The sequence below is a fragment of the Fusarium fujikuroi genome, chromosome FFUJ_chr10, assembly GCF_900079805.1.
Source record: "Fusarium fujikuroi IMI 58289 draft genome, chromosome FFUJ_chr10".
NCBI lineage: Eukaryota > Fungi > Ascomycota > Sordariomycetes > Hypocreales > Nectriaceae > Fusarium > Fusarium fujikuroi.
In genome coordinates, this window is record NC_036631.1 from 2,215,240 (window position 1) to 2,239,501 (window position 24,262).

The following is a 24,262-nucleotide window of genomic DNA, read 5'->3' on the forward strand; positions in this document are numbered from 1 at the left end:
TGTCTTCCCACTCGGTGACCTCAAAAAATAAAGAAAATTCACCAGCGCACACGACTCGAAAGTACTCCATGTGCTGATACTCACCAGCCAGTAAAGGCTTGGCAGAAGGGTATCGCAGGCTACAAATGAGAGGAGTCGCCGTGTACCGCGGTGCCCCGAGGAGGGCTGACGAGGCGAAGTCACATTTCCATCCCGCTCTGATACAGGGTGAGCAAGCTGGTCTGGCCTCGTCACACTTCTTATGCCTGCTTCTACTGCTGAATTAGCGAGATGTTGCCATGGCGTATGGTGGGGCCTCCTTACTTGCATGTCAAGCATCCCGTGGTGACTTTCTTAGTACCCCGAGCACCATGGCGTAGTCTTCTTATCATTACTTATTCGTTTTGATAGCGACTTCAATCATGACGCTGAGGTTATTCATATCTGATAAAGTGGAGGATCAAGATGTCAGACCAGCGCGTAGGAATGAATTAAATAACGCATAAGCCTCGCTGAGAATATTGCTAAGCGTCATCGTTGTCCAATCACAACCTCAGCGTAAGTTAGTACATATTAGTTTCTGCATTCTAGGAAAAGCGATGAGATTACCCGGATACAACCGCATGAGTTTACTACTCTCAGCTCGATTAAGATAATATTATCATCTTAGTTATCTCAATGCAGAAAAGAACTAACATCCCCGCCGATTTGACTGGCTACAAAATCCTTCGAAGAAGAGTTACGTGCTTCAAGGGACATCAAAGGCGAATAGGTTCTACACAGAGTCAATAAAAGTCGATTCTTCAGCAACGAATAGTTGAAGAGTCATAGTAAACCCTATGCAATCGTACAAGAGATACGTCGCCTCCCAAGTCGAGATCTCATCGGACTGCATAATCCTCGGGCATCTAGTTATTTCCAAACACTTGGCTTCTCTTTAATATGATCTCGACCGCGTGCTATTATACATAGAGGTTAGACGGTGGATCGAAGACCTTGCCTGGGTTCATTAACCAATTCGGATCGACGGCTTTCTTGAGTGTTTGCATCAATCCAATGGTGGCCGGGCCAAGCTCGTCCATCAAGCACTCCTTCTTCCCAATTCCAATGGCGTGCTCTCCAGACACCGTGCCCTCCATTTCTAGCGCCCTCCTCATCATGATCTTGACTGCTCTGCCAACTTTGGCACTCTGCTCAGCATCCTGGGGATCGTAGAACATGGCGACGTGAAAATTGCCATCGCCCACATGGCCGACAACACTGGCAAAGATTCCAAGTTGACTGCAGTCCTGCTTCGAGACATCTATGATCTCTGCAAGACGAGACAGCGGCACCGCGACATCGGTGGACCATAGTCGGGTCCCTGGCGGGCGAATGCTCACCATTGTGAAGAGAGCTTCTTTCCTGGCTAACCAAAGGTCATGCTCCTCTTGTTTGGTCCGAGCTACTTGAAAAGAGTCGCTTGTGAACGGTTTGATCAATTGAGACACACGCTTGACGTCGCCCCTGACAGCCTCTGCGCAACCAGAGAATTTTAGAAACAAGGTCGGTTTCTCTGCCCATTTCCGCTTCTTCACGACTGCACTCCCGTGCTTGTTGAGAACCCGCATCTGTACATCGTCTAATATCTCAAGCGCTGCGAGTTGGACCCCCGAAGACCGCATCAAGGCCGATGCAGCAGCTGATGCCGCTTTGATGCTTGGAAAGGACACCACTGCGACGCTCGTATCTTCTGGAATTGGCGTGAGCTTGAGCGTCACCTCCGTGACGATCCCAAGGGTTCCTTCAGATCCCACAAAGAGAGAGGTCAGATTGAAGCCGGCTGATGTTTTGCGAGGTCTCCTCCGCGTCTTAATTACAGAACCGTCTGGAAGCACGACCGTTAGGTTGAGAACCCAGTCTTTCATAGTGCCATAACGCATGGCGTTGGTACCGGAGCAATTGGTCGAGACCATTCCTCCAACAGAGGCGGTAGGAGACGGATCCATTGGCGCGAACAATCCTGATGAGGCGATTTGGGAATTGAGATCCATCCAGTTGACGCCAGGCTGCACAACGATATCCATATCCTCCGGGTGAAAGGCAATGACTTGGTCCATGTAGGACATATCAATGCAAAGCCCAGAATAAGGCTGAGCAAAGTTGCCCTCAACGCTTGAGCCGGCGCCGAATGGAATCATCGGCACCCTGTATTTACTGCAAATTCGGGCGATTGTCGAGACCTCTTCGGTTGAGCGAGGGTAAGCCACAGCGATCGCTCTTTCACAGGAGTTCGCCGTGCTCCAGTCCGAATGTCCATGATGTTCCAAGACCTCTGCATCGTACGTTACAGCGTCCTCGCCCAGGAAGCCTGTGATTTCCTCCGCCGCTTGAAGCATCTCGTCGTGACTGGCATATTTAGGACTCTGCGGTTGCTGCGTCGTGGTTGATTGGACCTCCAAAAATGCTGCGCCGACCGCGAAGCTTGTGACAACCAGAGAGACGCCTCCTATGAGGCTAAGTTTGTTCTCATGGCTCCTGGGCTGGCTCGCTTGTGAAGCAAATGGACGCGACTTTTGCACCAGTGACGAATGACTTGGCGTCTTGAAGAATTGTAATGTTGCCAGACGCTGACTCCCGAACACCGGAGAGACGTTGCTTTGGAACCTGGACAACAACATGCTTGAGTCTGCGCGTATCCAAGATCAACTCGTCCCAAAGTGAAGATAGACGTTGAAAAGCATAACGGGATCTGCACAGAATTTAGTTGTCGGATGGCTCCAGCTCTGATGAGAACGCTGGCGTATCAATTGCTCACACCAGCCCCAACGGGATAACTTACCCTTCTTTGTCTTGACTCGGCTAATCACCGCCAAGGTTGTAGCGTAGCTGCCGACTGATAGGGGATAATGGAGAACATGATAAGGATGTCCCGCATCCATCAACACATGATATATAGCCGAGCTTGGTGATAAGACTAGCCGACCGGTTTAATCGCTCATTGGTGTCAGTATCCAAGAAAGGGTACGCCACAATTCCCAACAGGGCGGATCTGGCCCCTAGGTTCTCGACTAACTTAGGCGTTATCGTGAATGTTGGAAATTCTACTTCACCTGCGGAGATAAGCCAGGCTGTCCTGAGGTGAACGGATCATTCAAATAACAAAGCATTACACGAATGTGAATTCTGATGATCAGCACAATTATCATCGCTGTCTTTGAATAAAGCTATGGCACCTACACAAACAACGGACTCTGGGGATCAGAAGAAGGCGGCTGCGATGCCTTCTGAACAGATCAGTGTACACGATGGCTACTCGGAGAGTGTCAACACTTATACTACGGCTCTGAAGCTAGCCGCAGCCCACGAAGGAGATGATATAGACGCTGTCGCTGAAAAAAAGCTAGTCAGGAAGATTGACTGGCTCCTGATGCCCTTGGTAGGTCTCTCCCGCTTTAATCAACTCCTGCGTGGCTATGGTCTTTCTTGACCAAAAGACGCAAGAGAACGCGGCTGCCAGAACATGAGACTTACACAGGGTTATCTAGATGTGTGCAACCTACGCACTCCAATACTATGATAAGGCAATCATCGGTCATGCAGCCATCTTTGGCTTGAGGGAAGACTTGGACCTGATGGAGGGTCTTCGATATTCCAACACAACTCTCATTTTCTACTGTGGCTTCATTCTCGGTTGCTATCCTGTAAGTTGTCCCCAGCGTTCACCACTACTGTCACCAGGCGACCTGGCAATATCCAACAAGAGAACCCTGACATGAAGGTGCTTTTAGATCACCCTGCTGGGCCAGAAACTACCCACCGCCAAGGTCTGCGCGGCCATCTGCTTCGTCTGGGGAGCTGTCGTTGCGTCGACGGTGGGATGTTCCTCGTATGAGGGATTCATGACGAATCGTTTCTTTCTGGGGCTCATCGAATCCGGTGTCTCCCCTGTATTCATGCTCGTGACATCGAAATGGTATACAAACGAAGAGCAGGTTCTCCGGTCTGGCTTCTGGTATTCCTGCAGCGGCGGTGTTAATCTGATCTCTCCACTCATCAACTATGGGCTCGGCAGCATTCATGGACATCTTGCCGGCTGGAAAGTCATGTACCTATTCGCCGGTCTCTTCACCGTTGCTTGGTCCTTCGTCATCTGGGCCTTCTTCCCTGATTCGCCGGCTACAGCAAAACATCTCAGTGAGGAGGAACGTGCATTGGCCATTCTTCGGCTTCGGAGGAACAACACTGGCTTTGAGAATACGAAGCTGTCACCTCGGCAAATCTGGGACACATTGAAAAGCTACCAGTTCTGGTCTGTTTTCATCCTCTCCATGCTATGCAGCACAGCGAGCGGTGCTTCCAACACATTTGCATCTCTGGTTTTTAAAGGCATGGGCTTCAATGTCTTCCATACTCTGCTACTCAACGTCCCTCTAGGCGCCATGGCATTCATCACAATTATCGGTTCAGGATGGCTAGGGCGTCGATTCCAGAACATGAGACACCGCATCTATAGTGTTGCATGTATCCCTGTCATCATCGGGTGTTGTCTCTTATGGAAATTGCCTCGTGAAAACACAGGGGGAAGAATTGCAGGCGTCTACCTCGTCACGTTCTTTGGTTCGTGCTATGTCCAGGTTATCGCCTTTGGAACATGCAACTTTGCTGGATACACCAAAAAGACAGTGGTGGCAGCTGGGATCTTTGTGGCTTGGTGTCTTGGGAACATCATCGGACCGCTGCTCTTTAGCGCGTAAGTTTTCGCCGCGTCTTGAGAGTTATTGAAGACTCTGGAAGCTTAATCCTTTCTAACCTTTTGTCTACAGGAAATACGCCCCGGGGTACAATCAGTCTTTCACTGGTATCATGATCTGCTTCGCTATCGCTGTTGGTGTCTGTGAAGCGACAAGATTCATGCTAGCACGTGAGAATGCACAAAGGGACGCCAATTATGGCCGCCCCGGTGTTAGCCATGGCCTTGAAGATATCACGGAGAAGGAAAACAAAGACTTTAGGTACCAGCTGTAGAGTCATTTGATAGCCCGTGGAGATTCGTCAAGTGGGCGCAGGGGTCGCAATACGTTGTCAGAATAAAGTCCAGCCTCAATTTCAAAATCTGTTCTGACTTATAGTAAATTGTTCCTTCATTTTTCGCCCTGGTGACAATCATATTGTTAGTCGCGCATCTCAGTCTAGACATGGGATCGAGGCCGTCTTTCAGCCTCCTGAATCTGGTCCTTAAAGCTCGGCTACAGCTTGACATTCCGCAGAAACAGACTTTACATTGTCCGCGGCGAAGGAAGCGGGACTGTTACTTCGTCTCAATTGATATTGAAAGAACTGGAGTATCAAGCCGATAGGGGACTGTGGGCACTGAGTCAGTCACATGTCCTGCCAAATACTTACTTCAATGGAATTCATTCATTCTACGGTAAATTATCTGGATCCACGGGTACAGATATCGGAGTCAGCGGATCAAAACCTGCCGCTTCCGCTTGACACGATGAACCTATCTTCCGTGCTATCGAGTTGATTATCTTCAGCTAGCCCGGAAGTCTTGTTCTGGATCTGCGCTTATCTAAGGTGTGGATCAGGTCAGAGATACGCACGAGCAGAGGCCCTCGGCTACCGGTTATTTCTAATCATTGCAACAACCAGAATCTCTAGATTTGCGTCGATGATAATTTCCTAATAAGTCGGCAAAGGGATATTTGCGGATCGGCTCAGCGCGAAACATAACATGCAGTCGGTATTGTCGCCGTCGAGCACCTCGGATGGGCGCCCATCCCCGGATAAGGAACCTGCCCGACGTCAGCCTCTGAGATCAAGATCGGGATGCTGGACATGTCGGGAAAAGAAAGTAAAGTGTGATGAAACCCGGCCGCAGTGCCGCCGGTGCGTTCGTCTGCACCGGTCGTGTGATTACGAGTCCCGGGCTCGAAAACCCTACACGCGGGGTAATCAAGGGTCCCTACGAGAGCAGCCATTGCCACGTCGACAGCCACAGCGCTCTTCCAGTGATGGAGAAACCCCGGGCAATGCTGTGCACCCCACAGCTGCGGAGAGGACAGCTCCCGGTTCTCCTGGTTCAGCTCATGGTACAAACCATCAGTTCTCGCCCAGCAGGCCACCGGAAGTATTTCCTCTGCAAGCCTCGCAGAGCAATACACCCGTGGGAGAGCCATCGAACTCTGAGACACAACCAATTGGTGTTGCCTTTGAACCGGCCTCAGAAGTCTCAGCAATATGTGCCGAGATCCTTCAGGCATCTGATACTGAGGCAATACACTGCTTCCGTTTCGTTCTAGCTCCTTCTATTGACCGGAAACAGCCTGAAACTACAGTCCTCGCGACAATGTGGAAGCTCGCGATACACAGTCCAATGGTCCTCCACATGATATGCGCTCTAGGTGCTCAGCAATCTTGTATTCTCGATCGTCAGAAATGTGAACTTGATGCATCCACGGAGCACGCACGCAGAGTCCGAGCAGCCGAGCACTATGGAGCCTCACTGCGGTTACTCGTTATTGCTGCAGCAGAGGATACAGGTCGAATTGGGGAGCTAGATCTTATTCTGGCAACGCTATGGCTAATGCTCGAATACGAACAACGATTTGGAGATGGTTCCGGTTCGGGGCTGAGTGCACACCTCAAAGGCGCAGGGTCTATCCTTCAAGGTCGAATACATAAATTACGAGACATGGTCGAAGACGATGACAGCTATATCTGGAGCCCTACGCAGGAGTATGATTTGCAAAGCCCCACGGTCCATAGCAAAAATTGGACCATCTCTGACTTTGCTTCACGCATCGTGGTCTGGATTTCTTACAAGGACGGAGCCGCTGCTCTAAATGGATTTGGGGGTTTCTTCAATGAGCTACTCGGAGAGGTTTTGGCTGACCCGAACGAAGATTACGCACGATCTCTAATTCGCGGGTTTGATTCTCTTCAGAAGCGTGCGAATCGTGCCTACAGTGACAACTTTGGTCGTGAACTTCCCCACGAGCTGCTACTTGAGGATATTCACAGCCGGCCTCTGTTTTATCTCTACGGAAACACCGGTCAAATAAGATTCCTGCTATCACGGCTTGTGGCGCTGAGGGAAAGCGATGAGTTGGTCTTTGAGGAGTCCCGTCGCCAAGTCGCACAGCTACTTAACGCGACGACCGATCGTTACGCCGAGTTCCTTGACATTGCTCATACCCTGCATGTAGTTCCATCTGGACCGCACCGCACGTTCGTCGTTAATACTAGAATAATCTGTGCACATTACCACGCGGCTGTGCTATGCTACTTCCGCATCGTAAGGGGCGATGCGCTGCTTGATAGCCGACAGAGAGCCGCGCTGAGTCGGATATTAAACATTGGCCACCAAACCTACGCTGACGAGGGAAAAGCTGGCATGACTGCCCTCGCATGGCCATTATTTGTCACGGCTTTGGAGACAGATGATGCCCTGCATCGGACCTGGATCATGGAGCGGTACGAGACCATGTGCGAGCAGGGGGAGAACTATCGGAGAGCCCATGCCGCGCTCAAGGCCGCTTTCTCTATGCAAAGATACCACGAGAGACGCGTTGATCTGTTAGAACTACTTCGAAACACGAGCCGACACAATCGCTTCCTTATCTAAGCGCATTGAGATTGATTTACCAGATCAGTGGGGTTGAAAGCAATGAAATCTTGTTCCTCGCCTAAATTGATTTATTCTCGATCGAGGACGCACTGAATTTGCCGAGCTCGGCTATTGTTCGTGCCTGTCTAATGAGGCTGATGAATCTTATCAAGCGCCACTCTCTCACTAGTAATCCGTGGTTGAAATCTGAATCGTAAATTGACCCCGAAATACCAATCATGTTTCGCCTACATCAAGACTTCATATCTGTGGACTACTGTTGACTATCTGCCCGATTTTCAGACTTCCTAAATTTAGCCCAAATGCCCATAGCCGACCACTTCGAGTCCCCCATCCGACGCTAAATCAATGGCACAGTTCTCTGAGTCTTATCACTGATTTGAGCTATATATATCCGTTCTTAAAACCAGATCCTACCACCACAACTACTGTTCACTGTAGAAATTGCTCGTGCGTTACCAGGGGATATCGAACTTATTCTGACTTGTCATTATTGGACACCCCAAGTTGCCAAGTTAGATTTTGATAATAGAACCAGGATCCAACCCGAAACGCCTCTAGAGATCTCAACTCGTTGCCATGGGGTCACTCGCCATGTCTAGCATATTCAAACCTCGCCCAGCTCGGCGGGTGGCAACGGAGACGCAGGATGTCTGGTCGATGATCAACGAGGCTGCAGCTAAGTCTTCCGTTCAACCCATAGTCAACATGGGACAGGGATTCTTCGGATACAATCCTCCAGAGTTCATCATCGATGCGGCCAGAGATGCGCTCCTGCGAGTAGACTGCAACCAGTATGCTCCGACTAAAGGCAAGCCTAGCTTGAAAAGGGCCATCGCAGAAAACTACTCAAAACGTCTGGGGAGGCAAATCGATGCCGAAACAGAAGTAACAATCACTACGGGCGCCAACGAGGGTATCCTGAGCGCTTTGATGGCCTTTGTCGAGCAAGGCGATGAGGTCATTGTCTTTGAGCCTTTTTTTGATCAATACATCAGCAATGTTGAGATGGCTGGCGGAGTTGTACGTTATGTCCCTCTGCATCCTCCAGTCCAGGGTAGTTCGGAAACAACCTCTTCCGGTGACTGGCAACTCGACATAGAGAGCCTCAGAGCGACCATCAATGGACGGACCAGGATGATCATTATCAACACACCTCACAATCCCGTCGGCAAGGTATTTACCCAGCGCGAGCTTCAATCGATCACACAACTGGCCATTCGCCACAATATATTGATATTGAGTGATGAGGTCTACGACAGCTCATATTACGCACCAATGACACGCACAGCTGGTTTATCCCCCGAAGTCTACAATCTCACTCTCACCGTCTGTAGTGCAGGCAAGACCTTCTACGCAACCGGCTGGCGAGTTGGCTTCCTCATCGGCCCTCCTCATCTGATCAAATACGTCGCCGCGGCCCATACACGCATCTGCTACACCTCGCCAAGTCCACTGCAAGAGGCGTGCGCCGTGGGGTTCAACGACGCCGAAAAGCACGACTTCTGGAACAAGTCTCGACAGAGCATGTTGGGCAAGATCGACCGATTCTGCCAAGTCTGCGACGAGCTCGGACTGCCATACTCAAAGCCAGAAGGAGGATATTTTGTCATGGTCAACTTTGCAAAAGTAAACCTGCCCGAGGGCTATCCTTACGCCGAGAATATAAGAACCCGACCTCGAGATTTCAAGCTGGCTTATTTCCTCATCATGGAGCTCGGATTGGCTGCCATCCCACCGAGTGAGTTCTATACGCCGCAAAACCAGCAAAGCGTGGAGAACTGGTTGCGATTCGCGATATGCAAAGAGGATGGTGTGTTGGAGGATGCGAAGGATCGACTGAGAAAGGTGAAGAAGTGGATGCAGTGAAAGACTGTTGCTGTAGTGATAACCCAAGGCACGCTGTATTTCTTAAATCATACTTGCCCACGATTTCTGGTAGTTAGAAACAGTCTTCAATGTAGTCGGCTCAAGTCCCGGCAAGACCTTCGTTTTTTTATCTACTTCCAAGCAAATATAAATATTCCAGAAGAAAGCAAGTTTACCTGCTTTTGAGCTAGCCAAGAATGATGATTTTCCCTCCACGAACCATAGCACAAGCCAGGCTAAGAGCTTGTGTGTGACTGCCTGCAAGGGCACATGACTCTGCTACTATCGGCTAGTAATGCTGTTGACGATTATGTAGAATAGTCTTGATAGATGAACTGTCCGACGAAAACACCCTGTCTAGAGCTGTCCCGAAGCCAGGGCTTGTGTGATATCTCGCTGCGTGAAGAGTTAAGCAAAGAAGGGGTCCCGTCGGAATCCACCACATATGTGGGCAGGCTTCACCACCGCCCACTAGAAGCTTGGTAAGGCCAAGCTGACAATAACATCCCAAAGCCATCCGAGAGGCTCAAAAGATTGTACTTTTTTGGCTCTAGATAGGACTTGATCCTTGGAAAGTTGATGCAACTCAAGAGCTCGTACTCCCGATTGCTCTATGATCAGGGCGTCACATCGGTGAGAGCTGCCATCTGCATAAGCAAATTCCCAGTCGATAACGCCGACGACTTTGAGGTCCTTGCCGACCAAGCCGCTTGAGGGTCGCAAATCCTCTAAGAAGAGCCGGAAGCCGGTTCCGCCGTTTTTTCTAGATTTGGCTTCCAGGCGTCCTTCTGAGGCGAGGTTCCGAAACAACTGACAAGCCACGTACGTACTTATCGCGAACATCATCCTCGTCTTCAACAGCACTGTTTTGCTGAAAGGCCAGCTGCATCAGGTCCATTTCAGCCATGGCTAAATACCACTCAGTCGATGTGGTAAAAGTTTGATCTTTGACAGGTAGCAGACTTGCGGGTGCGCCGGTGAGATCAAGAATGGAGTTCATGTTCTACGTAAGTGGCCTTTCAGATACAACTACATATCCCTCTGTATCTTCAACCAGGGGGTTGGGAGTTGGAGAATGATGTTTACCATTTGGCGGTATAGAAACTCAAGCTTCTCGATGCTGATGTTGGGGTCGAGTGAATGGGGGTCCGTCGGGCCCAGTGTTCGATCATGAAGGGCGTGAGACAAAGTCCTATCATGCTCAATGTATTCCATTATCATAAACGGTCCAAGTCCCAATGGATGTTCTTCTGCCGACCCCCAGTGGTATATTTTGGGTACTGGAATGGTAGTGTTGGCTGCAACATATCTCATTGTTGCGACTTCATAGCGAACCTTTTCGTCCGGGAACTTGGTTGCTTTTATCACCTGTTAGCTTTCACTGGCTGCCTTCTTCGGATGGCTATACATGCCTGGACTAGGAATTCTGACAGCGGCAGAGGTACCATCCTCATACTCCAATCGATAGAAAACATTCTAGCCTCCCTTGATGGGTCTGTGCAGCTCCACGGCCTTACCGGGGCGATGCTTGATGATGAAGTTTGCGATTTCGCGATAGATAGTGGCTTTATTTAAAGATCGCTCCCATTGCTCCAGTTCAATATCGTTTCTCTCCCACGCGAGATCGTCCATTTCCATGCGGACACATCTCAGCCTGGGTGGCATTTAGGCATAAGTGCGTGGAAGAAGCGGACTTATTAATCGTTAAGATGGCTTCTAGGGGCACCTTTTGTGTCTTGGAGGACAAGAAAGACAGGAAGTGAAGTTTCAGCCTGAGAGATACCTGAGGACTCTGAACCAATCAAAACATAGTGGTGAACCAACACGATGTCGAGATTGGCCTTCTCTCGTTACCAAGTAGAGACCAATGAACAGCTTTTGAAACTCATTCATTCCTCTATTAAGCCCTTTCAATCACCGCTCAGTGCTTTGGTCTGGGCAACCTTTGTGCTCAGTGCGATGACAGTGTGATGCTTCGTACAAGACCCACCATACGCCTTGAGATTGTCACCATCAATGTAATACATGTGCAACAAAACCAGCTCCAATGTATCATCCTCGCTAACAAGCCCCTTCGCCACTGCTCGCTATTCCATCAAGTAACATCCATAATCCATCCCAGCTTAGAAATCCCTCCATCAGCAGATCTCGGATATCCGAACCTCTCCAAAAATTGCCCAAAACGGCAAACCGGGTCTCGTCAGATAATCCAACGTCGCTAGTTTCAAGTTTCACAGCCTATGACAGCTAAGCATTTGCGAAATGCTGACGGGATCTACAATTTTATCGAAAGGCGCACGATTGACATGCCAAGGTGAATGAATAGCCCCACTGATCTGGACATAGAGGGCGCGAGGGTAATATTGGTTGATGGAGATATATGCGAATCCAAAAATGGAGACATTATGGATGTAGATATTTAAGATGGCCGTGGTGACATCAAGAATTGAAAACACAAACAGCCAATTTCGCAATTTACAACATGGGTTCTCTTTATCACAACGACGAGCTTGAAGCAGTATGCTCAGCTCTCCAATCCATAACCCAACGCTTAGCATCAACAACGCAAGATGTTAAAAACGACCCTATCATCAAAGTCGCACAACCCTCAGACGTTCCCTACCTCCAAAAGATAGGAACACCAGGTCAAGCCCACTCAATCGACCAAGTCCTCCAAGAAGCCTTCACCGCATTCGACCACCGCATGCGCGTCAACCACCCTCGCTTCATGGGCTTCATCCCCTCTCCCACATCGCCCGTAGCTTGGCTAGGCGACATAGTAGCCAGTGCATTCAATGCACTCGGTGCTTCGAAGCTTCAAGCCTCAGGACCTGTTGTTATTGAGAAGACGTTGATTGAGTGGTTGGCGAGGAGGGTTGGGTTTCCCGCCAGTGCAGGGGGGATCTGTGTCTCTGGTGGTTCAATGGCGAATCTGATGGGGATTGTGCTTGCGCGAGATCGCTTTGTGCCACGTGGTGAAACGGGCAAGGCCGTGGCCTATCTCTCGGACCAGACGCATTATTCTGTTGCGAAAGCTATGAGGATGCTAGGGTTCGACAAAGAGCAGATCCGACGACTGCCTGCGGATGAAGACTTTAGACTTGACCCGGCTCTTTTGGCCAAAACAATTCAGGATGATCGCAAAGCCGGTCTTGTACCATTTTTGGTGGTTGGGACTTGTGGAACAACAAACACAGGCGCCATCGATCCTCTACCCGAAATCGCAGAGATTTGCCAAAGGGAACAGATCTGGCTGCACGTCGATGGCGCCTACGGCGCTTCAGCAACTCTATCCGCGACACGCCACGAGACAGTCGATGGCCTCAAGTACGCCGACAGCATGTCATGGGACGCGCACAAGTGGCTTTTCCAAACCTACAGCTGCGGTCTCCTCTTGGTAAAGGACAAGGCGAATCTGGTCCGAAGCTTTGCGAACGAGGGAGATTATCTGCGTGATGGCGTAGCGATTGAAGATGAGGATATTCCAAACTTTTGGAACTACAGCATGGAACTTACTAGACCTGCATCGCGGGCTATGAAGTTGTGGTTTACACTCAGGGTCATTGGTGTCGAGAGGATTGGGGAGATGATTGATCATGGATTCGATCTTGCTGAGCGGGCGGAGGAGGAGTTGAGAAAACTACCTGACTGGGAGATTGTCAGCGCTGCTAGCTTGGGCGTCATAACATTCCGTTATGCGCCTGAGGGCCTAACAAAAGATGAGCTCGAGATTATCAACACTGATATCTCAAAGAGTCTCATCTCGAGTAACAAGGCTGGCATCTTGACTACCAAGGTTCGAGGAAAAGTAGCCTTGAGGATCTGCGCACTGAGTCCGCAGTTAGCGCTGGACGACATGTCAGAGATAATCCACGAAGCCAATCTTCTCGCCACAAACAGCACAAACACTAGCAATGGAGTAAAACATTAGACTTTTTCTTTTCATCAGATTAATAATTAAACAATCATGATCAACATTAGATTCCAAAGAGTTACAGCGATATCGCAACTGATAAGATGTGTGCTGATAACATTGGTGTAGGGTGAGCTCGGTTTTCCGAACCGAGCTACTCCGAAGCCGGGCCGGATATAAATGGAGACGATTGATAAGCGCTGATTGGCGCTGCGGGTTTGGAATCAAATTGCACCGTCTCCGCAGACGCCGCAGGCACCGCACGTGTTTTTCTCTCTTCTGGAACGCGTCGTTCGGCATTCACACCGTCTAGAGATAAGTCAGTCCACATTTGCGTCACCGCCCTCGAAGATGCCGCCAACAATTCCATGAGTCAATAGCACTAATTACATAAATTTACTTTTTACTTTAACTTGCTCAGCCGTGAACACCGATGTTTATCACGGTATCAGCTAATATGGCGCTAAAATTTGATGATTTCCACCTTGTTCCATGACCGGGCCCGGCCCCTGATAACGCGGGCTCCACAACTGATTGCTTTTTCCTGAGCCGTTCCGTTTCTTTCAGTCGCGTTCCGTCGAAGCTTCTCGTTTTTAAACCTTTTCTCCCTCCCCTTCTTTTCGTCCTTCTAGATTTCTTCAATCGATATCACGAAACACAATCATCACAATGTCTTCAGCTTTTGTTCAGCGCCCTGCTCCCGACTTCTCGGCTACTACCCTCTTCCCCGGAGGCGAGTTCAGAGACATCAAGCTTTCTGACTTCAAGGGACAATGGTACGATTTCACGCTCCCCTCCCCTGAGAACCTGGATGGACGGAATTACTGACTGAGAATCTGTAGGGTCGTTCTCCTCTTCTACCCCATGGACTTCACCTTCGTCTGCCCTACCGAGATCATCCAGTACAACAACGCCCTCGACCGCTTCCGCGAGATCAACACCACCGTCCTCGGCGTTTCCACTGACTCCCACTTCACCCACCTCGCGTGGGTTGAGAAGCCCCGCAAGCAGGGCGGTCTGGGCCCCGACCTGGAGCTCCCCCTCATCGCCGACAAGTCCACCAAGATCTCGCGCAGCTACGGCGTGCTGATCGAGGACGAGGGCATCGCGCTCCGCGGCCTCTTCATCATCGACCCCAAGGGCGTCCTCCGCCAGATCACCGTCAACGACCTCCCCGTCGGCCGCGACGTTGAGGAGACGATCCGCCTCGTCAAGGCCTTCCAGTTCACCGACGAGTACGGCGAGGTGTGCCCTGCCGGATGGCAGGAGGGTGGAAAGACCATGAAGGCTGACCCCAAGGGAAGCCTGGAGTACTTCAATGAGCAGGGAGAGAATGGTGAGTCCCGGAAGCGACCCAGGACTGAGTAAAATTGGACCTGGACACCATTCGTGGACAGCGCAAGAACACTTGTTTGACTAAGATTTGTAATATTACAGGAGCTAAGGCATAGATGTTAGATTCCAATGAGACTCGAATTCCAATCAACACCCGCCAGTAAAGAAAGAGAAGAAAGAAAACAGACCGCGCTGCTACCGGTAGCATATGACGAACGATCCAACGCGAATAATAACGAAACGATCCTTATGTTTATGGAGGGCGATGCACTTATGTCGATTGGGTGCGACCGGTCGTCTTTGACGAGATACGATTAGAAAGTAGACTTAGACCTAGACAATAGACATTCCTTGAACCATGTACATTGATTGACTATATTTAACTGCCGATTTGAGCGTGATCCAACGTATCGCTCGGCATTGACAACTGCACCGTTAGTGAATCGTGTTCCCACTGTGAGTGCCTGAAACGCGTCGTACTCAACAAACTCAAAATCATCACCCTGGTTACCGCATTCCCGTCGCAATATCCGGACCTGCTTGACAACGACACAAAATAGTTTCAATTTCGAGTCAAACGAGATATACTGGCCCATGATGATTCTTGATAAGTTTAGATAAACCCTGGGTTACATCTGAGGTTTAAATTTGACTGCTAGTAAACATTTCTGACTGTCGATGGCAGTTCTTAGGAGTTGTTGTAGCTTCGCAATAATAACCCAGTTAGTTTGACAGACGGAGAAAATTGATTAGCATCGATAGAATAAGATATTATACTCCATAAATGTATCCTATTTAATAAAGTTACTACTAAGCAATCCTAGAACTAGTCCTTCTACTGTTCCTGAAAAGCATACCCTGGTCCCGGTTAAAGAATAGATAATTTAATATCTACCTAGGGTAAGTCTTTCTCCCCAAACTAGATCAACAACGCGTCTACATATCTTCATTCAACGGATCCCACTCCCATATACGCGAAGGGGGTCCAAACTCATATTGAATACGGTCAAAGTATGCCAGCGTATCGTCTCGCCAAATGTTTCGAGGTCCCGGCTGGGGTCTAAAATCCAGCCCTTGCCGAATCTCCTCCCTGCACATATCTCGTGTATGTAAGATGTGTCCATCTCCACAAGCAACCCACTTCTCTTTATCTTGTAGGTCGACTTCAAGGGTGCGCAACACTGGATCCAGATTGGTTACATGGTGGTACTCCGTGCTGAGGGACCTGAGGTGGAGGTTTTCTAATGATGGCATGGTTTCGATGCATGAAAAGACGGGTGACCATGGTCCGCCCACTAGCAGTATGCCATCAAGACACAGCTTTTTGATAGTGGGGTGGTTTGTTAAAAAGAGAACAATATCATCTTGTCGCAGGGGAAGACCACGCAGAGAAAGTTCCCTCAGACAGCCGAGTCTAATGTTCTGGCTGATATGAGCGAAAGTTCTGGTGTATTCTGGAAGAAGGAGATTATCCGAATGATGGAGATGAAGGTCCAGGGATGTGATATTTGGCATATACCCAAGAATTGTTGCTGCGCCAGTGAAATCCTCCACTCCAGACTCAAGATATTGACCAAGCTTGTAACGAAACTCCGCAGCAAAAGCATGACGAAAAAGACACTCTCCTTGAATGGGCGGTGTTTCAATGAGTGCATACGTTGAAAAACTCAGTCCGAAAGATTTGATGTTTTTGCAAGCATCTCTAAAGCCTTCCGAGCCTAGCGTTCTCAATTGATCGTCGACATGTCTCATTTGTACACTGCATAGCGGTGTGTCGCGAAAGATCTGGAGCTTTTCAAGCTGGATCCTGCTGTGGGATATCGCTGAAGTGACGATGCGGAAGGTTTGAGATGCTGCTGTCCAGATTGAGGGCCAACTTGAGTTCTGGTGGGCGGATCGGTACCATTTGTAATGCTCAGCTGGTCTGCAGGTCTTGGTGCGACCTGCGATGATACAGGCGTCTAAACTGATTGCACGAATATTGGTAGCATTTTCAAAGATGCTTGACAGCAAGTCAGTAACCTGGCCGACATCCGTGCTTGTATCTTGTTCGATTCTTGTGTTTATCCATCCCAGATCTCGCTGCGCCTCTTGTACTTCTTCATCCGTACAAGATACGTTTCTCTCGCGCAGATTCTCAACGCGTTGGCGATAATTCTCCGTATCACGGCTCAATTTGTCCTTGTCGAATCCAGACCATTTCTTTCTTGTCTGGACAGTAGCTTCGGCTGGCTGGCTATCAAAGAGCGTTGCAACCACGGTGAGCTCTCGGAGCACGGGTCCCAGTTGGGGATGGTAAGCTCTATCTCGGAGAGAGTGCAAGCTGTCAAGAGATAGATCGGTCTTGGCGGATCTGAAGAAACGAGAGTGGATGGTGTTGGTGGACAGCTGGCGTGAAGTGAGACGTAAGTCAGTGAATGATGCAAGATCGAGATGTTGGAGGACGATGTCAAGTGGAATTCCAGACAGGCGGCTTAATCGATCAGATTGCGTCTGCGCCAATGATTCAAGACTATTCATACTGATAACGCGTCGTGATTGTTTACGAGATATTAGTCCAGGGATGAGTACAGAGGAATCGCACGGTGGAGTCCCGGACCGCTGTCAAACACTGGCGATTGATGATGATTACTACGTAGTACGAAGGATTACGGACAACTAATTATCGCAAGTAAGCATTCTACGGATGCTGGGGCTGAAATGCCATGCTTCTCAGCCGCACTTCATTGCCAAGAATACCTTAGCCTGCGAGCTCTCCAGATAAGATAAGGCAGGCGAGATAAGATAACAAGCGAGGCAACCTACCTGCCAAGGCCTCGCAAGAACTACAGTTTACAAATAGTTCACTAGAAAAAAAGAAATATGGTTCGCAAGGAACTCCCAAGACTATTTATCTTACGTCAATTGACGATACTCGTGCCGCAAGACCCGTGATACAAGACTTGGCGGGGTTTTGTTTCAGGATAGTCAAGATGAGACCTTGACAGCTAACCCAAAACGCTGGTGAAGGCGCCAACTCATCCCAAGTTCGTATAACATCAGTCACTTCTCCTCAATCCCGTACATAAAATCTGGTAACAAGGCTGAAACCGAGAAACGGGGTCTCCAAGGCCGGGACCAAGGCCTTCCGCTGCAGGGAAACATCGGCCAGGAGGTCGCCAAGCCCGCCAATGCGACGGTTTCAAACAGGGGTTCAAGGCTCTATGTAAGGTTATCTGACTTAACGTTATGCCTCTTAAGCTTAACCCAACTCTATTGTGCTTTGATATCAGCAGGGGAGGGCAGCTGAATCAACGCCGAGACAAGTGCACATCGCCAAGATGCCTCCTCCAAACACGACTCCCTGCGGCGAGCCAACTTTCCGAGCTGGGAACGAGGGCGCGAGAAAAACAAAAATCATGACATTTTGGGGCGGATTCAACACCGGCCGAAGGGTAGCCACGTCTCATGTTCCCTGGATGGAATGCGACGCCAAAACATCATGGCCAAGACGAAGAAAAACCTCGCCTTTTCCCGCGCTTTTAGCCTTTTTCATCCCTCTCCCTCTCTCTTTACACATTCTTTCTTTTCGCTCTATTTCCGCCTGGAGCGTGTTTTGTGATCATCCCTTCCCATTCGATTCTTTATTGTCGTTTGTTTCTTCTTAATTTATTAAACCTGCCGTTCATTTTATTACAATCAACCACGCGATCTGGTATCGCCGAGTCGACTTTCCTTCCTAATCGCTTATCCTTAATACTGCTTGCCCAGGGTTGAAGTGGCCTGCCATGCACTTTTCAACAATCATTTCTGCTTCCGCCTTTGCTGGTCTGGCGACTGCTTCTCCGTCGTTCTTCCGAAGAAATCCTCCTGCCGAGGAGGCTGCGCCCGTGGCGTGCGAGCCGGTCACTGTTCATGAGACGGTCCATGAGACGGTGCACGTGACGATACCTGGGGAGGTTGTCCATGAGACTGTCCACGAGACTGTCCATGTGACTGAGGTTGTGCACCAAACCGAGACGGTACATGCGACAGTTACCGAGGTTCAGCATGTTCCAGTTGAGAAACCAGTCACAGTTATCGAGACTTCCATCGTCCACCAAGAAGTTGAGAAGCCCGTTACAGTCATCGAGACAGTTCACCAGACGATCGAGCAACCTGTTACTGTGGTTGAGACTTCTGTTGTTCACCAAACAGTTGAGCTGCCTGTTACAGTCATTCACACCCAGCCCGTCGAAGTCGAGGTCGAAAAGCCAGTCACAGTTGTCGAGACTGTCCACCAAACGATTGAACAACCCGTTACAGTTGTCGAGACATCAGTCGTACACCAAACCATCGAGCAACCCGTCACAGTCATCCATACCCAACCAGTCGAAGTCGAGAAGCCTGTTACAGTGGTTGAGACCTCAGTTGTTCATCAGACCATTGAGCAGCCAGTCACTGTCGTTCATACTGTACCTGTCGAAGTTGAGAAACCTGTAACAGTAGTTGAGACTTCTGTCGTGCACCAGACAATTGAACAGCCTGTTACCGTCATCCATACACAGCCAGTTGAGGTCGAGAAGCTCGTCACAGTTATCCACACTCAGCCAGTCGAGGTCCCAGTTCAGGTTCCAGTCACTGTTATTCACACCCAACCCGTTGAGGTACCTGTCGAGAAGCCTGTGACTGTCATCCATACATCCGTGGTTGAGAACACAGTTGTCCATACTTCAGTTGTCGAAGTCGAGAAACCTGTCAACGTCGAGGTACCCGTCACAGTGGTGCACACCCAAGTCGTCGAGAAGCCTGTTCAGCAGATACACACTGTTGAAGTTGAGAAGCCTGTTGAGGTTGTCCACACTGTCGAGGTCGAGAAGCCAGTGCATGTTACTGTCATCCAGACAGTCACTGAACACGTCGCTGCTCAACCTACCGCTCATCCCGTCGAAGCTCCCCAAGAACATCCCGTCGTGGTTATTGAACAGCCCGAGCATGAGGCACCAGCCCATGAGGCACCACCGCACGAGACAGTTGTCGTGGAGGTGCCTGAACACACACCAGCAGAAGAGGTTGCAGCGCCTCACGAGACCGTTGTGGCTGAGCATCCCGCCGCGCCTCCAGCTCACGAAACACCAGTTGCCGTCGAACATCCCGCTGCCCCAGCATCACCAGCTCATGAGACTTCCGTGGTCGTAGAGCACCCAGCAGCCCCAGTCGCGACAATGGGTCACGAAGCGCCCGCTGCCGAGCATCCAGCTGCGCCAATAGCGACCATGGCGCACGAGGCTCCTGCAGCTGAGCATACCGCTGCATCTCAGCCTGCTGAACCCCATGAAGGTGCAGGCGAGATGCCCATCGCTGAAGCCGAAGCCTTACAGCATCCCGACATCCCTGTTCTTCTACCCTCTGGTGGAGTGTCGGGTAAGAACGCAACAGTGGCACCAACATATCCTGGCCGTCGCGCTATTGTTCGCAGATGGTGATTTGACTAGATTGCTGTACGAGTAAAAACACTCATGATACCTTAGAATGGCAGGGCTTGGAAAGGATAGCACAGGCACAATAATAATGATCTGGACATGGTTGGCCTGGGATAAGTCTTGGATAGGATAAATGACTACAAATTGACATAAAATTTCCAAGCTTGCATGTTTGCGTGACGTTGGCCTCTAGTACAATCACAGGTATTTGAACTCTATGCATAACTGATGTACAGGCAGACTCATCCCTTTATTGCCTGTATGACAGCCCAAAAGGATATAGCTGAAAACTCAAGCAAGATCGTGTTTTCGTCTCCGGGTTCATCATCTAGGCCGTTGGCGGTAATTTTATCGCTGCTAGGGAGAGTATGTAGGATCGACGGCATGATTCAATTGCGCAGTTAGGTCTTCCGTCTTTTCTAAGTGATTGCTGAGGATCTCGATAAGAAGGGATACTTTCTGCCGCTCATAGGTATAGCAGAGTCGTGAAAGGATGTTAGTCACTAGTATCGAAGGCAGTGGTGATTATTATTATGCCTGTTTATTATATGCCTTTTTGAGGGCTGAGAATATCATATCCTGGCGAGAGCTTTGAATGAGCTTGAAAGGGAGACAGTGCTATATAGCTAGTAGATCAACAGTAATAAATAGTTTATGTAGCTTCAATTAAGCTTGCGTAGATATAGATGCTCGGTACAACTAAGCTGACTTAAGTAAGCCTATGGAAGAGTTTAGGCAGCCTTAGGCAGGTTGATGTAAATCTACCTAGGCAACCAACACTTCTATATGGTCACATGGTAGGTCAGGTGCTTGCAAGTTCTAGCCAGTATATAAACACTCCCGCTCGAGGTTCTTCCTTCAATTAACTCTTCCTTCTACATATCGAATATCGTGACCTTTTAGTCAAGCATTGCAAATGGATAGCAAACAGTCTCTGCCTTGCCACTTACCAACTGTCGCGAATCAATCAGCTTCGGAGCAACTCACTATAACACTTGGCACCATTTATCCCGCCGAGGCTCAAGTACTGCACTTTCAGCCCAAGGATATGACTGACAAGACTGCTGTGCCTGAAAAGGTGAGAATTGACGCTCCGTCAATTAAGAACCGCCCTGACTGTTGTCGAGCCCGCTGTCATCGCAGAGCGGAATGGCGAGGTAAAATTTCAGGTTGTCTGTAACGACGGAGGTGAAGAGAGTATGGGGATCTTGGAAAGTCTCAAGTCCATTTTCCAATTTCAATATCCGGAGATGTCAAAGGACTACATCGAACGTCACGTCAACGATCCCAAGTATCGATCTATCGCCATCGTCCGCAAGCCCCAAGAGACCATCGGCGGGATAACATTTCGACAGATTGGAACCTGGAATGTTGCTGAGGTTGCCTTTTGTGCTGTGTCATCTAAGGAGCAGATAAAAGGTTATGGTGCTGCCCTCATGGATCATCTGAAAGACTATGTCAAGGCTACTTCCCTCATGACGCATCTCTTAACGTATGCTGATAACTATCATATTGGATTCAGTGTCAAGCAAGGCTTTAAACTGGCGACTCTTGACGAGTCTGTTTGGAGGGAGTGCAGGAAGGGTTACAGAAATGTGACCCCAATGCAATGCTCTATTGATAGAGGCATCGCAGGACGTCAGCATAAACTGTAGGCAGTTATTACACACAATTGAGAGCAAGCCAGATGAAAGCTTGGGCGTTTTTATACTAAGATATGCAAATGTTTCTTAGTTGGGAAATCTTCTAACGGTTCTAGCAGACTCGTGATTCTGTCCTCCGTACGCCACGGCGCCTAGGTCTGCACTATCATTCTCAAGTCTTTTTGCATCGCGTCCTCGACTTTTTCTTTATTATAACCAGCATCTACCGAAAAGTCGCTCAAATTTGTATGTTCAGTAGAGGCTACTATGCCACTGCTGTTGCGATATGATCTCACGTTTAACTGCATCGTGCGAACTTTCTAGTAGCATCCAACACGACTCGTCAGGCTGATGTCCTAAAGCCTTTCTCCAGCATGCCCTAGTACCACTTCTGACCTCAAATGGCCAACTGCAGTGGACAACGACCCGAGAGCTGTTACTCTCAACGCGGCAGCTGATCACGCAAGCTACCGAGTCGTTTTTGTTAAAGACGCACAGGGCCTTGAGCTTTGGCATAGTAGAGACCGCCCTTCCAAACCCGCCAAAGAGCTGATTCGATGTGTTGGGAACTTCATCGAGTAGTGCCTGGGAAGTCCTTACGCAGACGTTTTGAACAGATTGCAAATATTTCCGCATGCTAAAGAACTTCGCAACGTCGACACTAATGTCCAAGTAGATATTGGTGAGAAATGGACATGACAGGATCAGACGTGGGCCCAGACCTGGGAGTTGTTCAGACGGCCCAGGACTATCCGGCGGCTTTGAAATTGGCTGCTGTTGGATCCTGACCTTATCCATATCCGGAGACAAAGCGGATAGAAGCATTCGCAAATGACGATGAAATTTATGCTCGGTTTCCCAATGCGCATGAGGCCTGACCTCCCATCGGAGTGTCCTTAGACGCGGAAGTAGGCTTACAATGTGAGCGATAGATTCCGGATCAAAATGACGAACACTTCGTCGAAGGATCGACAGGCTTGAGATGACCTGGACTTCAGGACCTAGCTTTCCTCCGATAGGCTCGTCTAGCTTAAGCCAAAAGTGAAAGTCCAACTCGGCATCGTGCAACACATTACGTCCGTGATACGGAGGCGCATGAAAGACCTGGAGCTCACTTGAGAGACTGTTATAAAACGCCCCGTTGCCAGTGTCGCTAGGAGGATCGAGTGCCAGGTATTCTGCAGCAGTCTTCTGCCAGTGACTTTTGGCATCGGCAATGAGCTCTAGCTCAAAACCGTCGTGATGACAATCCTCTCTTTTCCACTGGAAAAGCTCCATGAATAGACCCCGCAAGATGATCGTGAAAGAGCGGTTATTTTCCTCCTCTTGATGTCTCAGCCATGGATATTCGCGGTGTAACGTAGGGGCTTTCTGCGCAAGGGCTTTCATTTGCTGATTTATGTTGACAAATTCGTTTCGATGAAAGGACGGATCTCGAATGTGTTTGTGAACCGGCAGATCGAGTCTCACGCCGATGTATTGGAGGTGTTTTCGACGGCGGATCTTTAGGAACGCGTTGACGAAGAGCATGATAGTGGACTGCGAGACTTCCACGCGCTTGAATGTGAATATCTCGAACCAGTTCTGCCATTCTCGAGATACGCAGGCATATCGAGCGATAGAGCCTTTCTCATGGATGGTGGAATTGGCGACAAAGTCGAGAATTTCCAGTCGAGCCTCTGCGTAGAGGCTGTTCCAGCGCATTTGCCTGCGGTTGATGAGTTTAATATTATTGTTTGCAGTACTCGCCGTGTCGAACTTGGATAGACGGTCGGGCCAGGTTGTTGCTGCACGTGACAAATTCTATGAATGAAGTTCACCCGAGGCAGAGGGTGTAAGGGAAAAAGGTCAATTATATAGATCGTTCTTGCTTATGCTTTCGAATTAGGGCATAGGCGAGGGCTACATCACGAGTCGTTGTAATGCTTGGTTGCTTATTCAAACTGTAATCGCCGTATGGTTTTGTCTATGAGGGGTTGAGTCGACTTGTATGGAAAGAATTCTTGATAGGGTTTCAGGTGACATCTAAATTCCTTCAGGTACTTATGCGAGCTCCATGCTAACTTAAATGTTTTCTACTGAGAGGGATCTAGTATCGCTATGGGAAGTACTTCCGTGCGAGGATCTGCCACATTTCTGTTCAGCCGCAAATGTCAAGACAGTATATCGGACCTATTTCAGGCTCGCACCTAGTCGAGAGAGCAACTGATTTCTATTTGCAAATTATAAACTTTGAGCCACATGCTTCAGCCCAAAATGATAGGTGAAGCTCTTGATTTGAACGTTGTGTCACAACGCCTCACCACGCTCCAGGTGTATGATCCAGATATCAACCAATGTGACATTACTTTCCCGGTAATCTCCCTCCATCGCAACCCCACCTGTCATTGAGCTTCTGACGGACCTCGAATATCCTCCAATGTCTCCTCCAATGAGGAGCTGTTGGCTAGATATCTTATTTGCTGCT

The 24,262-nt window shown here is 49.3% G+C and overlaps 11 protein-coding genes; 7 read left to right on the plus strand and 4 right to left on the minus strand.

The window, feature by feature from the left end:
• Window positions 1-941: 941 nt before the first annotated feature.
• FFUJ_11071 (probable D-lactate dehydrogenase (cytochrome)) lies at window positions 942-2,357 on the minus strand (the record flags this gene model as incomplete). Its single annotated transcript, XM_023569927.1, has 1 exon — window positions 942-2,357. The coding sequence occupies one exon, from the start codon at window positions 2,355-2,357 to the stop codon at window positions 942-944; it is 1,416 nt and encodes a 471-aa protein (XP_023437075.1).
• Window positions 2,358-3,187: 830 nt separating this feature from the next.
• FFUJ_11072 (related to allantoate permease) lies at window positions 3,188-4,986 on the plus strand (the record flags this gene model as incomplete). XM_023569928.1 has 4 exons in its annotated part: window positions 3,188-3,397; window positions 3,507-3,662; window positions 3,750-4,711; window positions 4,785-4,986. 4 exons carry the CDS (start codon window positions 3,188-3,190, stop codon window positions 4,984-4,986), a joined length of 1,530 nt encoding a protein of 509 aa, XP_023437076.1.
• Window positions 4,987-5,698: 712 nt separating this feature from the next.
• On the plus strand, window positions 5,699-7,591 carry FFUJ_11073 (uncharacterized protein; the record flags this gene model as incomplete). The annotated part of the gene is made up of 1 exon (XM_023569930.1): window positions 5,699-7,591. One exon carries the CDS (start codon window positions 5,699-5,701, stop codon window positions 7,589-7,591), a length of 1,893 nt encoding a protein of 630 aa, XP_023437077.1.
• Window positions 7,592-8,188: 597 nt separating this feature from the next.
• Window positions 8,189-9,463, plus strand: FFUJ_11074 (related to arylformamidase; the record flags this gene model as incomplete). The annotated part of the gene is made up of 1 exon (XM_023569931.1): window positions 8,189-9,463. One exon carries the CDS (start codon window positions 8,189-8,191, stop codon window positions 9,461-9,463), a length of 1,275 nt encoding a protein of 424 aa, XP_023437078.1.
• Window positions 9,464-9,934: 471 nt separating this feature from the next.
• FFUJ_11075 (uncharacterized protein) lies at window positions 9,935-11,101 on the minus strand (the record flags this gene model as incomplete). XM_023569932.1 has 4 exons in its annotated part: window positions 9,935-10,226; window positions 10,294-10,466; window positions 10,550-10,821; window positions 10,981-11,101. The coding sequence occupies 4 exons, from the start codon at window positions 11,099-11,101 to the stop codon at window positions 9,935-9,937; spliced, it is 858 nt and encodes a 285-aa protein (XP_023437079.1).
• Window positions 11,102-11,945: 844 nt separating this feature from the next.
• Window positions 11,946-13,394, plus strand: FFUJ_11076 (related to glutamic acid decarboxylase; the record flags this gene model as incomplete). Its single annotated transcript, XM_023569933.1, has 1 exon — window positions 11,946-13,394. One exon carries the CDS (start codon window positions 11,946-11,948, stop codon window positions 13,392-13,394), a length of 1,449 nt encoding a protein of 482 aa, XP_023437080.1.
• A 651-nt stretch (window positions 13,395-14,045) lies between these two features.
• On the plus strand, window positions 14,046-14,827 carry FFUJ_11077 (probable thiol-specific antioxidant; the record flags this gene model as incomplete). XM_023569934.1 has 3 exons in its annotated part: window positions 14,046-14,152; window positions 14,219-14,712; window positions 14,814-14,827. The coding sequence occupies 3 exons, from the start codon at window positions 14,046-14,048 to the stop codon at window positions 14,825-14,827; spliced, it is 615 nt and encodes a 204-aa protein (XP_023437228.1).
• Window positions 14,828-15,647: 820 nt separating this feature from the next.
• On the minus strand, window positions 15,648-17,231 carry FFUJ_11078 (uncharacterized protein; the record flags this gene model as incomplete). Its single annotated transcript, XM_023569935.1, has 1 exon — window positions 15,648-17,231. The coding sequence occupies one exon, from the start codon at window positions 17,229-17,231 to the stop codon at window positions 15,648-15,650; it is 1,584 nt and encodes a 527-aa protein (XP_023437081.1).
• Window positions 17,232-18,478: 1,247 nt separating this feature from the next.
• FFUJ_11079 (uncharacterized protein) lies at window positions 18,479-20,155 on the plus strand (the record flags this gene model as incomplete). Its single annotated transcript, XM_023569936.1, has 1 exon — window positions 18,479-20,155. The coding sequence occupies one exon, from the start codon at window positions 18,479-18,481 to the stop codon at window positions 20,153-20,155; it is 1,677 nt and encodes a 558-aa protein (XP_023437082.1).
• Window positions 20,156-21,351: 1,196 nt separating this feature from the next.
• Window positions 21,352-21,807, plus strand: FFUJ_11080 (probable histone acetyltransferase; the record flags this gene model as incomplete). The annotated part of the gene is made up of 1 exon (XM_023569937.1): window positions 21,352-21,807. One exon carries the CDS (start codon window positions 21,352-21,354, stop codon window positions 21,805-21,807), a length of 456 nt encoding a protein of 151 aa, XP_023437083.1.
• A 240-nt stretch (window positions 21,808-22,047) lies between these two features.
• On the minus strand, window positions 22,048-23,499 carry FFUJ_11081 (uncharacterized protein; the record flags this gene model as incomplete). The annotated part of the gene is made up of 1 exon (XM_023569938.1): window positions 22,048-23,499. The coding sequence occupies one exon, from the start codon at window positions 23,497-23,499 to the stop codon at window positions 22,048-22,050; it is 1,452 nt and encodes a 483-aa protein (XP_023437084.1).
• Window positions 23,500-24,262: the final 763 nt, after the last annotated feature.